Source organism: Mixophyes fleayi, chromosome 2 (genome assembly GCF_038048845.1).
Source record: "Mixophyes fleayi isolate aMixFle1 chromosome 2, aMixFle1.hap1, whole genome shotgun sequence".
NCBI lineage: Eukaryota > Metazoa > Chordata > Amphibia > Anura > Limnodynastidae > Mixophyes > Mixophyes fleayi.
This window is the reverse complement of record NC_134403.1, coordinates 198,948,978-198,963,472: the sequence shown is the minus strand read 5'-3', so window position 1 is coordinate 198,963,472 and position 14,495 is coordinate 198,948,978. Positions and strand designations below refer to the sequence as shown.

Below are 14,495 nucleotides of genomic sequence, written 5' to 3'. Positions count from 1 at the left end.
ACATGGTAGCAAATAACAATGCAGTGATGTTAACCAAATGCTCTATCATATTATCTTTTTTGCTGTAAACTGACACTGGAGTTACTTGATAACAAAGAGTGTAATTTCTTTTGAGTAAGGTGTCATTCATTCCTAACATATACTGTCTCCATGTTGCGTAAATGCTAGGGATTTCTGGATAGTGTTTTTTGTTCAACCATAATTTGGGGCACAGTGCTAAAATACATTTAATACTGACACTATTGTCCAATATACCCATCCTACATACTACATACTTCAACCTATTTTTCCCCTGTTACAGAGGAAACTTGAACGGTGGTATTACATTCTTCTTCCCCTGTTGAAGCATCATATATATATACATTGACTTTTACCATCTTAAATGCTAGTAATACCGCTTTCATACTGCCGCCCCGGCAATATCCCGGGTTTTTCAAGCCAGGTTTTTGCCGGGGCTCGGAGCGTCCCAGCTCAGAAACACCATTCATACTGCACCTTGGACCCGGGAATTTCCCGGGTTGACCCCATTCATACTGCACAAGTCTGTGCCCTGGCAATTTGTGGGAGTCATCACCAGAGCAGTTTTCATTGGCTGAAAAATGGTGATGTCATTGAAAGGTAACTGGTTTTTTTTTCTTCCACGGGCTCCCACCAATGACATCATCCTCCAGAGACAGGCAGACAGCCAATCAGCTTGTTTTCTGTGCAACCCGGGTTGAAAAACCCGGGTTGCACCATTCATAGTGCAGGCAACCCGGGTCCGACCCGGGAATTACCCCTCGATAAATCCCGGGTTGAAGACCCGGGTTTTTAGACCCGGGATTTTTGACTTGTACCATTCATACTGCACCAAGACCCGGGTCGTTTGAGCTCGCCCAGGCAAAAACCCGGGATTTTGGTACAGTATGAATGGGGTATAAGTTACTTATCACCACTTTGTAGAAATGACTGGTTGTCTGGCCTTTCAGAGTTACATTATGTTAATAGATCCATGATATATGAACAGATTTCCTATACGGAGATATACAGTCGACAAGCCTGACTGGAGTTTGCCAAAACACACATGAACAAGCCAAATTCTGTTTGGGAGAATGTCCTGTGGACAGAGGAGTCCAAATTATAGCTTCTTCATACATAATGTTTACAGAAAGCAAAATGAAAGAACACCTTCCCTACAGTGAAACATGGAGAAGATACATAATGTTTTGGGATTGCTGTGCTGTATCTGGCACTGGGTGTTTTGAAATCAGTGTCAGAAAGCTGGGTCTCCATTGAAGACCAAGGGCTAGATTTACTAAGCTGCGGGTTTGAAAAGTGGGGATGTTGCCTATGGCAACCAATCAGATTCTAGCTTTCATTTATTAAGTACCTTCTACATAATGACAGCTAGAATCTGATTGGTTGCTATATTTGTCAAGCAAGATCATCAACAAACAATCGAATCCAATAAGTCCATAAAGGTGAAAGCAAGGAAAACCTAAATGTGCAATAAGTGCCAGGATTTATTCTGGCACTCTTTGTACCAAAATGCTTGTGCATCTAGGCACACCAATGTAATGCGGTTTAGCAACACCATTGTGTCAAAATGTATGTATGGATGGATGATAACAGGAAATTTAAACATCAGGGCAGGCAGTGTTGAAGATAACAAACACCCGATCATGTTCAACCTGGAGATTTCCTGACACTCTTGCTTTCCTTATCCTCCTCCTTTTCTCCATTATTTTACTTTAAATGTGTTTGTGCCCCCCCCCCCCATTAATTATATTAAGTGTTTAAAAATTTGTTGATACCATGAGAAATACACATAAAAGTTGTGTTATTTTATGTTTAGTGTTATTTTATGTTTAGATAAAATTATTAATTTTGCTATGGGGATTGTACTTTATTTACAATATTTGTTTTAGCATGTTGTATGTGATGCTATTTTAATATAGCACAATTAATAATATGGCTATTGGTTTTACATACAACAATTTTGAATATAAATATTCATACTTTACTAAATAGAATGCACTGGGTCAATAGCACCATTATTTATTTGTATCACTAGGAAAAATGTTGTGAAATTATATAACAAACCGTTACCACAGAAACCAGAGTGATCTTTGACAGATTTTGAGAGTTGTGGAAGACATATACAGCACACAGTATGTCTTATACATTTTCAATGTACTAGCGCCATCTAATGTTCACTCTCTGTAATACAGTTTTGCATTTTACACAGGTTTAATGAAAGGAAAATTTACTTCTTTCAGGGTTCACTAAATAGGATATCAATTCTCAATCCATTGCTAATATTTTTAAAACATTCTGGGGGGTATTCAATTGTTGCCGTTAACGCGCTAAAACAAAAAAAAAATGAGCGCTCTAAATATTAGCGTTAATACGGTAATTACTCGCTAAATGTCATCTCGCAGCACCCTGAGCTGCGAGATGAAATTCAGCGAGGAAACTACCGTATTAACGTTATTTACGTGCATATTACCGTATTAACGCTAATATTTTTAGAGCGCTCATTTTTTTTTGTTTTAGCGCGTTAAAAGCAACAATTGAATACCCCCCTCTCTGTTTTACATAACATGTAATGTGCACATCCCAGCACAGACTTGACAATCACTGTATGTACCTAAACGTCCCTTTTCATTGCTGTACATCACAAAACAGGAAGAAGCTGGGAATTTCATCAAAGTGCTGAAAAACACAATGTACGGCACAGAACTGACTTGCCACCATGACCAGTATAAAATAAATGGTGGAAGACAGTTAAGGGCGCCAGAAGCTGGCTGTTTAATGATTTGTACAATGACTAGATCATGTTTCCTGTCTCCACCTTGCACTCTTCTGCCTCCTCACTACAACCATACTACATCTCTGGCAGCTGCACAGAGATTCTAGTCACCAATGGCTGCTTTATTAGTGGCAACTGATAATGCTGCTGCCTTTCAATAGACAGGCACAGCTCACATTGCTCTTCTGCCACCAAATGTATCAAATCAAATATTCTTCACAGCACAGCTTAGATTGTAAACTCATTTGGGCAGAGCAATCATTGCCTTTTAGGTCCATGTCATTGTAGGTCATTTCTTTGTCATGATCCCCACAATGTACGGTTCTGCCGAATACGATAGCACTTTATAAATAAATAAAATAAATAATAAACGTATATAGCAATTTGTGTATTTGGGAATAATGATGACTTTGACACAGGCGTTGTGTGTGGCAGAGGATATAACATTTGTAAAAAAATATAGGAAAACTACATAATATTATCACAGGCATTAGACCTTTTTTTTTTTGTTTGTTTGTTTAAACTACAGAATGTGGTCTTTTTTGGTTTGCTGTGTTATTTGGATAGGATATCTGATGTGTTTACCTGCCATTTGAAATGTGATTGTTTGTGTATACGGTTGTCTTTGGAAATTTTAATAAAAATCTTTTTGAGTTAAAAAACAAAAAACTGACTGTGTTGAAACTGATTGTTAACTAAGAGTTCATTTAATCTACAGCAGTACTAAAACCAGTAGTCACACTTCAATGTTACAGAAGATAAACAATAATGTGAAATTGTAATGAAAAAAAATTTGTTAAAACCCAATATATCCTGGTGGTAAATGTACCCCGGTAAATGTACCCCTAATACATATGGAGCAAAGACATATACACATTAGAGATGTGCGCTGACCTCCATGTATTGGTTTTGGATGTGATTTTGTTTCTAAAATGTGTTTGTGTTTTGGTTTTCTGATTCTGGCTTTGCCAACAAATCGCTAAAGGTTTTGGTCTTAATTAAAAATTGTGAAAAATAGGTAAAATAATGTAATTTTGAGCCATTTTTGCTCCTATGTCACTATTTATAGCATTAACATTATTTTCCAGCCATTTCCAGTCTATTTTCTAATGATCCCTTCACAACTGTCTCAATTTTCACCAAAGTCTGCATCAAAGGCTTAATTAAGAATTAAATTCAAAAAAAGAATTAAACTGCATAGTGTTGATATCTTTCTTTCATTGCACCCAAACCTCCTTTGCATGTTCAGTCTTGCTATAACTGTAATTGAATAAATAAATAACCATATGGACACCAATGTAAATTTGGCAATTGGTCACAGTTTTTATTTAAAAAAAAAAATGGTGGCAGAGAGAGCAATGCGAGTCAGCTAACAACTAATTGCAAAACCAAACAGTGGAAGGTCAAATTGCCATTATACTACTGGTCCCAGGATATAATCCGTTACAATGTTATGGCTTCCTAATAACAGTAACAAGCTTTTAGTACAAGTGGGAGAGGTCTTCACCTATAGCAGCCTCCTTTCCCGTAGAGTTGGACGCACTCACAGGTACTCAACGTAGTAAAAGCTTATGAGCAGGAACCGATAGAATGGAGATAGGAAGTCAGGCGGCTCACTAAACGGATAACCGTCATCAGGCCAGAAGTCTTGGGTCAGCAACGAGCAGAGTGCGTCACAAACAGGCCAATAAGTCGGGGCTGGCAGCAAACAAGGATAGTCCAGGAAAATGAACCAAGAGGTCAGGGGTAATCGGCAATCAAGTAGGTTCCAGAAAACAACCAAGGGTCACAACAGGAATCAATTAGAGGTATTCAGTGGTTTCACGGCAGGGCACGGAGAGCAGATCAGCTATTGGAGAGCAAAAGCACTAAGCTCTCCCTGCCTTTAAAAACGATAGGTACCAATCAGAAATGGAGCAAAGAGCACATCCTCAAAGTCCACTCAGAAGACAGCAATAATTTAATTACAGTTGCACGCCCCGTCTGCTTGCTACTAGCCGGGAAGCAGCGGCAGTGTGAGAGGCATCCTGGATGCCCTGAAAACAGCAATGCGAAGGATCGGCTTGCCAGGGCAACATCCAGGGTGCGCCCGTAATCTGGAAACACTAAAACAGTCAGGGCTAGCACAGTGGCTCGTGGCATACGATTGGCCAGTGCAAAATCTGGTGTCACAGTGACTACACCCCTTCTTGGAGACCACCTTTGCTGCAAGTCTAAAGCATTCCTCTTTACTCCGTGGTTGGACGAACCTTTCCCCAGGGGAATGATTCTTCAGTCCTCCCTCCCCATAAATAAATACAAGTCTACTAATGCCGCTGTCCGTAATTGAAATCTGTGCATTTGCTTTCTCCCATTCAATTACAAAAATAAGTAACCAATCTATTCGATTCTCTAACTCCATCAAATAGCATAAATCATCAGCCATCATATCTCCATCTATACATGTAATATTTGCTAGTGCTAAATTCTGTCCTCCTAATTTCTCAGAATGTGGACTTTCAATTGCATTGTTTTGTCAAGACAAATGTTTTTGGCAACCACTCTGTAAAAAGGCCAACTATTTGACTATTTGAACTGTCTGTTTTACAAATTTCTTACAGATCAGTAATAGAACATATATATATTATTTATATACATTCCATACTTGTATACAAGGGCCTTGGGGACCACCTCCGCTACAAGTCTCGGCAAGTGTCCCCTTTACCCCAGGGTTAGACAAAGCTCCCTCCGGGTAATGACTCTTCAGCTCTCCCTCCTAATAAATATATGAGTCCCCTGGTTTGATTCAGAAGGGCAGCATTATGGCACAGAGCATATAAGTAAAACAAAGTATGAAAGCTCTGCTCTTTGAGTACAGATGAATGCTCAACTCATTGAAATTTGTAGTGTGTTCGTAGTCTTTGATTTTTTTTTAGAATGAGTGCAGGCCATCTTCATCTAATTACACTTATAAATGTCTAACTCTATTCATTCATACAACTATCCATCAAATGACTTCTGCTTATTACTGTAGCTTCACTATCCATGATGGATGCCCTGTAAGACTCAAAGTGTATCGTGTGAAGTTTTGTAGTATGGGTGCAGGCAGTTCTTCGTCTATCATAATCAGCATGTATTTATATAGCAACAGCAAATTATGTAGCTCTTCACAATTGGGCATCTACTTGTTTAAATATCTACTGATGCCTCTGTCCAATGACATCTGATTGTTACTGTCTCTTCACTCTCCATGATACAGGCTGTGTAATGTTACAAATTTAGTGTGTGCATAATGTTTCAACATTTTTCTCTTACATTAATTTTATTTTGTAGCTTAATTTATCTAATGGGCTTGCGTCAGTTGGTGGCATGGCAGATGACATCTTATTTGCAGCAGCTGCAATGTTCTACATGTGGTTGCCGCACGTCAAAAATGCCCAGAAAAAACCCTAACACGCAAACACTTTTTTAAATATAGAGGCCACCGAATGACCATTTACAAATTGACAAAGTATTGAAATAATAAAATATATATATATATATATATATATATATATATATATATATATATATATATATATATATACATACACACACACACACACATATACACACACATACACACACAAGTTAACCCGTGCATGATACTCATGCATTCTAGTCAAATCAAGCTACTTAAGGTGTTAAAAAGGTTCTTGTCATGCATTTGGGCCATAACCCAGGCCTCAACCACCAACCACTCCCCACTGTCACCCCCGGCAACCACCAACCACTCCCAAATGTCACTTCTCCTTCAAGAAATATATATATATTTTTTTAAAATCTTTATAAACACTTTTAACAATTAACAAATTAAATTAACAAATTAAAAACATCTTAGTATACCAAATTTCAGCCCTTTCTGAATTTTTTTTCCCACACACACTAAGAATTTAGTAGGTCAGTGTATAACTCCGCCCAGCAGGTGGCGCTGCAGCTTGTTTTTTTTTTTTTCACACACAGACAGACTAACACACGCCACTAGACATTATATATATATATATATAAATATATAGTTTCGCATGGAAATTTTCCCGGAAATGGAGTCATGACTTGCTAACACTTGGATCCCTAACATTGGATCTTGTCGGATTTTCCCAAATCTGAAACACTCATCTCTAATACACATACATAATCTGGATGGCATAAGGGGGACACAGAGTTATTAGAAGAGCAGCAACTTGAATGCCAAAGCAATTTTTGGTACTTGGTGAGTAATCAACCTTGGAAGTATGTACTTTCCTGTTTTTAAAAGTATGATGATGATTGCCACTATTCAGAAAGGACAACACACATTCTATATCCCTGGATGTCTTGGTAACAGTCTCCAGCAGTCCTATGTATCAAGTTCTATCTATTGTCAGAGCTTATACTATATACTTTTGGAAGGAAGTATACCTAATGATCTAATTTGTAAGTACAAGTACCTTCCTATTTCTGTAGTTGTTTAGAACCTGTATCTGAAGACAGTGGCATGCAGTATCTTGCATACATGCCCATATACAACCACCACAGCATTTGACCATGATCAGTGGATTTGAGTTCAGTATAGGATAAGTGGCTGAAGTCAGAATACACTAATACTAGTTTGCTATTAGGCTATATAACAAGTGATCAATTCAAGTTCAAATATTTAATGAATGATTCACAATAGTGATTTCAAATATGCAACATCTGGCCGTATACAGAGAACTGTATGTGTTCATGCCCCCCTGAGTAGGACCATTTTCAGAAACATGTGGACTTATCCTTACTACATATAGACTACTACATTAAGTTAACAGTATCTTACAAAAGATTGTACTCACTGGTATACTCCAAATCTGAAGACCATCTGTATATCCAATCATCAGAAGCAAAGGGGGGTCATTGCCAGTGCTATGCATTTCATGAATCTCCATATTCCTGTATGTATCTACAATGGATCAGCAAAGTAAACAAACTATTATTTACACGTTACCTCAAATTTTAAAACAGTAATTGTGTTTGGTCACTCTATGACCTGGTAAGAACCCCAACTATCACAACTAAATACTTTATTCACAGTCTCATTCATCAAAAAATACATAACTTGATTTACAAAGTTAGCAAGCATGTCATATAGGAACAAAGCACCTTATTACTGGAGCAAAACTTGTAGAGAATTCTTGCTTCAGCAGGTTGCATGTTGGAAATAGTTGGAGTTCCATGGGAGGGGGGGCACTACAACCATACCGTTAGATGGGTGGCAGAGAAGATATAGTAAGAAAAACAGTCCGAACTGGAAATCTCTCACAAGCTAATGGATTTCATAATGATATGGTGTAAACAGCAGAAAATACAGTGCCACACAAACAGACATTCTTTAGTTTAACAGTCTACACTAATCAAACCTGATATCAAATGGATTGCTATGAATTACAGCATATCTGCTAGTTGTATTCTGTTACTACATAAGCACTATAATGTAAAATAGAGCCAAAGTGAAAGCAGACAACCAAATTGCCCTCTGACCATAGTACTGTGGTGGAGAGCAATTTGTCCTGTAAAATCATTAATTCTTTATTTCAGAAATCAAGTTTTCAATATTAGATCTCTTCTAAATTGGTATCAAATTTCTAGATAACTGGACATCACGGAAGTGTCATTCAGCAATAACTGGAGTGCCGAAAGTTGAAAATCCTAGCTATAATAATTTTTCCTGGACTGGCTTTGATAGAATGATAAACACATTTTCAAAATTTACTTTTGAATAAGCAAAAGTAACTAAGATTCTAAAGCCAAGCAAGGTGAAGTATAGCAGAATAGCCAATGACTACTAGATTTAGCTACTTTGACTGTGGGTTTTGGGAAATCTACAAATCCAGTAATAAAGGACCACTAGGCCCCAAAATAGAAGTTTCTTGATCAGACAAATAGGTTAGTGTTATCCAAACTTTCCACTGCAGCTCTGTTTATTGTCAACTCCCCACTACGTTACGGACACTGGCGGGCTGGACCAGTGGGCATGTGCACACTACTAAATGCCAAAGAGTCATCCGTTCATAGAATATTGTACTACAGCTTGTAGTACAATATTCTATTAGTGAATCATGGGGTCGCATTGAATAGTATTCAATGCGGCCGCTCATGCATGACATAGTCTACCTGCACCACTCCAATGAGAGCGCTACAGAGCTCTTCCCATTTTCTACGGGTGCCCTGTAACACCAAATTACACTCCTCCTCACTGACTGTCAGGACTAATATCATCATCATCATCAGGTCCCGACACAAACTGTGAATGAGGAGCTGCGCTGGGAGGAACTGCTGAGAAGAAAAGCAGACCATAGAAAGTTAAGTAAATTAAAGTTGTGTAAAGAGGGGGAGACAGTGTGATGCAGGGGCACAGAATCAGCCAGGTATGTAAAAAGGTGCATTAGGGAGAAGATATAAAACTAAAAAATTCAATATAAAGTGAGGTTTGATTTTTGTTGCATTATTTATTTTCATTATTTAAGATTTAGCATTTATAATAATAAAGTATCGCTGGTTTAAGAACACTAAAATAGGCTCTTTTTTTATATTGATAAATATATGTTGTACTGAAAACTACCCTTAAATGATGTGCTGCTACTTAAGGGCTAGTGCTGTGTGCTTGCCCCACTGGCTAAAGTCTGCCCGCCAGCCCATGGTTACAGACAGCTGAAGCTCCTTAAACATGTTCAGGACAGTGTCTGCTCCCCGCTCCTCCTTTCTTTTCCATATGGACTACAACGGATCCAGTACGAAGCAAAGTTATGTCTAATCAAGGGGTGAATGAGGGTTTTAAAAGGAGTGGTTTATTCAATTAAACACTGTATCAGAAGGACCTCACTTTTGGTCTAGGACTAGGTTCTATTGGAAACCAGCCCTGAATAGCACTGCAACTTGTTTTCACTAGGGCAAGGGAACCCTTACATTCTATAGTGGAAATTTTGAAACAGCATCCAAAAAGCCTCTAAGTCTTGGTTGTACTTTTGTTGGTGAAGCATTTATGAGTGAGGAACTTAATCTTTCCATTGTCCTTCAAAAGCGTAATGTTGATATTAAAGATCAGGGGCTAAATTTACTGAACTGTGGGTTTGGAAAAGTGGAGATGTTGCCTATATCAACCAATCAGATTCTAGCTTTCATTTATTTAGTGCATTCTACAAAATGACAGCTAGAATCTGATTGGTTGCTATAGGCAATATCTCCACTTTTTCAAACCCACAGTTTAGTAAATATACCCCTAGGTCTGGTTCTATCCTTTTAATGATACAAAACACTTTTCATACACACTACACTATTTAAGAAAAACAGAATTAAAATATGGGCAGCATGGTCAGATACCCTCTTCAAATCCTCAACAAGCTCCAATGCTAGACAGTGCTCCTGGGCTGATTTCCATTATAAGTGGGAAACTATGTGTGGGATCTCCTGGGCTAGAGAGTGGCAAAATTGCTACTCCATGTGTCTCAATCTTATTATAATGGCACCCACAGCCAAGGACCCACATTGCACTGACAAGTACTATATCAGGAGGAGTCCATGCTATGGTCTCCCTGTTTTAGTGAAAACCAATCAACACTGGGGTTGATTCAGGATTCGGATTGAGAATAGGGTTGAGAAAAAGTGGGAGGCACATATAGAAACCGTTGTAATTCCTACACCGTTCACCTGATCTGGATGTAAATACCCTCAAATTAAAGCTGAAAGTCTGCAGTTAAAGCACATCTTGTTAGTTTCATTTCAAATCCATTGTGGTGGTGTATAGAGCCCAAAATATGAGATTTTTGTCGATGTCCCAATATTTATGGACTTGACTGTATGTGTACATTATGTATAAATAAAGATATAATCAACAGCATGTATAGTGCATTATATTTATTGCTTATTTATCCCATACTAATTTGTCTTCCATACGAAAAAAACACTATGGAGAGGAGTCATGAAAAGGTGCATTAAATATTGTTAGCTGAGTCCTGGCTAATGAAATGTTATCATGCCAAGTACTGTACCTAAAGTTTACTGTTGCTGACATTTAAAAGCCATATGAGTGGATGGGCAGAATCACTGCAGCCAAAATGAGTGTTGTTCTTAAAAGGCTTTAACTTTTTACCTGTCCATTTACAGTGTTAAACAATTTTCAAAGAAAGATCCATGGATTTCTCTCCTCTTCTACCAACCTCAAAATCTCAGCAAACTCTCTAGAAAGCTTTTTTCTCATCACCCAATGGCCACTATATGTGTACTAGCCAAAAAATGGAAGAACCCCCTTCCGCCTTCCTCCAAAAAACTACATATGACAGGTCGCAGTCATAGAGAAAATAACTCTCTCCATCATTGGGGACACGTCTTTGGGCAAGTCTGGAAACCGTGGTTATTTAAAGAAAGTCATCCCTAAATATACTCCTATTATAATACATCCCCACACTTTGCTCCTTATTGTTACCTCTGCCTCTCAATTATGAACAGTCTCTTTCAATGACATTTCTGGCTGATATATGTATGTGGGTCCAATTGACTATTTAGCTATATAAATGAGATTTTCCTCCCTTGGACTTCAAAATATATGCCTGGTAACCCTCACTCCTACCCTTTCACCCTCTCATCCCTTTTTGTCTTGTCTGAGCTCCCCACACTGGAAATATTTTTTTTTATGGATTTTGACTTTTACATTTCCTAAATGTGACCTCAATAGCTCTTAAAAACATGATCTTTTCTATTGTTTTATTTGATTATTATAATGACATGTTTTGACCAATTAAAATAAAGACTATAAATAATTAAAAAACAACATGCGTTCGCTTACAACCTGACCCCCATCATAATCTGCCAACATCAACAACTTTCAACTTTTAAGTCCCCAGAGGAAAATGCTTTTTTTATTCTACCACTTTAAATGTCGACATTTAATATAACAACATTCTTTACCCCTGTTTTGTGCTTTGGATTTCTCTCTCGTTTGCTATCTCTTCTCCTGTCTTGTGGAGACATTTCCATAAAGCCTGGGAAATAGTTACTTATTTCTCTACACCTTCCCAGATAACGCCTTTTGAATTAAGCCTTAGATTTTCATTCTGCTTTAGTAGACAATAAGATCATATGAACAGGGACTTGTGTACCCCATGTTTCAGAGCCTGTAATTTTTTTCTACTGCATATGGGCATGTTGTACACTGCTGTGGATTATGGTGGTGCATTATAAACACTGAACAATAATAACGTAAGCAGAACACTAGCAAAATTATAATGTGGTTATCTTTTTACAAAATATAAATTGTCTTACCATTCAAATCTGAATTTTCAAAACGGACCCAAACAATTTTTTCTTTTTCCTCCATTGTAGGTGACCCACTGTAGGCCTACAAAACAACCAAGAAGGAGAAAGCACATGAGCAATGCAGTACATATAAGTCAACATAACACAGCTGAAGAAATGAAGGGATACAACTATTCCGCTTAAAAAACATCTTACTTTCAGGTCTTATTCCAAAAATGATATTATAAATTAATATATATTAACATTCTTGGAGAAGCTGGTGGTTCCAGACAGACTTCAGAACGCCATGATCAAATCCCCACAGTGAAAGTTGAATAGGTCAGGCTAAAGCTAAAAGAATATCACGTCTTCTCAAAGCTTTAATGGTTGCATTTCATTTTCAGTTGTAAAACTCTTACAATCATCATCATCATTTATTTATATAGCGTCAACATATTCCGTAGCGCTTTACAATTGGGGACAAACATAGTAAACTAATAAAGAAACTAGGTAAAACAGACAAAGGAGGTGAGAAGGCCCTGCTCGCAAGCTTACAATCTAATGACACGAGGTTAAGTCTACATTTGAAGTCGGCCCAGCCAGACTGCAAAGGTAAAAGTGACTCATAAGCTAAATGATCCTGTCACACAACAATGTTGGTCAAGGGGTATTTGTATAATAGGTGGCAATAGGATAATGTAGTGAGGTTAAGAGGGTGGTTAAGGAATATTATAAGCTTGTCTGAAAAGGTGGGTTTTCAGAGAACGCTTGAAAGCTTGTAGACCAGAGGAGAGTCTTATTGTGCAAGGGAGAGAATTCCATAGAGTGGGTACAGCCCGGAAAAGTCCCGTAATTGGGAATGGGAGGATGTAATGAGTGTGGATGAGAGACACAGATCTTGTGCAGAATGGAGTTGCCGAGTTGGGAGATATTTTGTCACGAGAGGAGATGTATGTTGGTGCAGCTTTGTTGATGGCCTTGTAGGTTAGTAAGAGTATTTTATATTGGATTCGGTAGAAAACAGGCAACCAGTGTAGAGACATACAGAGAGATTCAACAGAGGAATAACGATTTGCAAGGAAATTCAATCTTGCCGCAGCGTGCAAAATAGATTGTAGGGTTTCAAGTCTGACTTTGGGAAGACCAGTAAGGAGGGAATTGCAATAGTCAATGCGGGAGATAATAAGTGCATGAATTAAGGTTTTTGCAGTGTCTTGTGTGAGATATGTGCGAATTCTGGAAATGTTTTTTAGATGTATGTAACATGATTTAGATATAGAGTCAATGTGGGGAACAAAGGATAGGTGTGAGTCAAGGATTACACCTAGGCAGCGAGCTTGTGGGGTGGGATTTATGGTCATGTTATCAACAGAGATAGAAATGTCAGGTATGCTCTTGTTGGTGGGTGGGAATATTATTAACTCTGTTTAGAAAGATTAAGTTTGAGTTGGCGAGAGGACATCCAAGATGAAATGGCAGAAAGACAGTCAGTTACACGGGAAAACACAGATGACGAGAGATCAGGAGAGGATAGATAAATTTGGGTATCATCCGCATAGAGATGATACTGAAATCCCAAGGAACTTATTCGATTTCCAAGAGAAGCGGTACAGATAGAGAATAGCAGAGGACCTAGCACTGAGCCTTGCAGTACTCCAACTGATAAAGGAAGCGGAGCAGAGATGGCCCCAGAGAAATTAACAGTGAAAGAGCGATTAGAAAGGTAGGATGAGAACCAAGATAGAACAGTGTCTTGAAGCCCTAGGGATTGCAGCGTTTGTATGAGAAGAGAGTGGTCAACTGTGTCAAATGCAGCCGAGAGATCCAAGAGAATTAGGAGAGAGTAATGGCGTTTAGTTTTAGCAGTGATCAGATCATTGACAACCTTAATCAACGCAGTCTCTGTGGAGTGTTGAGAACGAAAGCCAGAATGAAGAAGTTCCAATAGGTTGTTTGCAGAAAGGAAGCGTGTGAGGCGAGTGTAGGCAAGTCTCTCTAGAAGCTTGGAGGGGCACGGCAGCTGAGAGATGGGACGGTAATTTGAGAGAGAGTTTGGATCGGAATCTTGTTTTTTTTAGAATAGGAGTAATCACTGCATGCTTGTATAGTGACGGAAAGATGCCAGTAGAGAGCGAGAGATTACAGATTTTAGTTAGAGGTGAGATGAGCACAGGAGACAGGGATCTACCAATTTGCGAGGGAATAGGACCAAGAGGACAGGAGGTAGAGTAGGAGGATAAGAAGAGAGTAGAAAGTTCCTCTTCATTTGTGGGGTCAAATGAAGAGAGGGTGTCAGAGGTTGGTGGGAAGGAATTGAGCCATTTGCTTGTCGAGGAAGAGGATATCAATTCTAGTCTGATCTTATCAATCTTGTCCTTGAAATAGGAGGCAAGATCCTGGGAACTGATAGTAGACGGAGGGTTTGGGGTGGGAGAATTGAGAA

At 38.5% G+C, this 14,495-nt stretch overlaps 1 protein-coding gene across 10 annotated transcripts in view; it reads right to left on the bottom strand.

Annotated features, from left to right (window-relative positions):
- BCAS3 (BCAS3 microtubule associated cell migration factor) overlaps window positions 1-14,495 on the bottom strand; it is a 1,120,339-nt gene that overhangs the window by 1,069,233 nt on the left and 36,611 nt on the right. For all 10 annotated transcript variants that reach the window (XR_012688055.1, XM_075195324.1, XM_075195323.1 and 7 more), the window contains 2 exons: window positions 12,080-12,155; window positions 7,618-7,724 (listed from right to left, as the gene is read on the bottom strand). Coding sequence is in view for 9 of the 10 variants with exons in the window: in XM_075195324.1 (XP_075051425.1) it covers window positions 7,618-7,724; window positions 12,080-12,155 (183 nt within the window). In the remaining variant the exon portion in view is untranslated. The remainder of the gene's footprint in view (window positions 1-7,617; window positions 7,725-12,079; window positions 12,156-14,495) is intronic.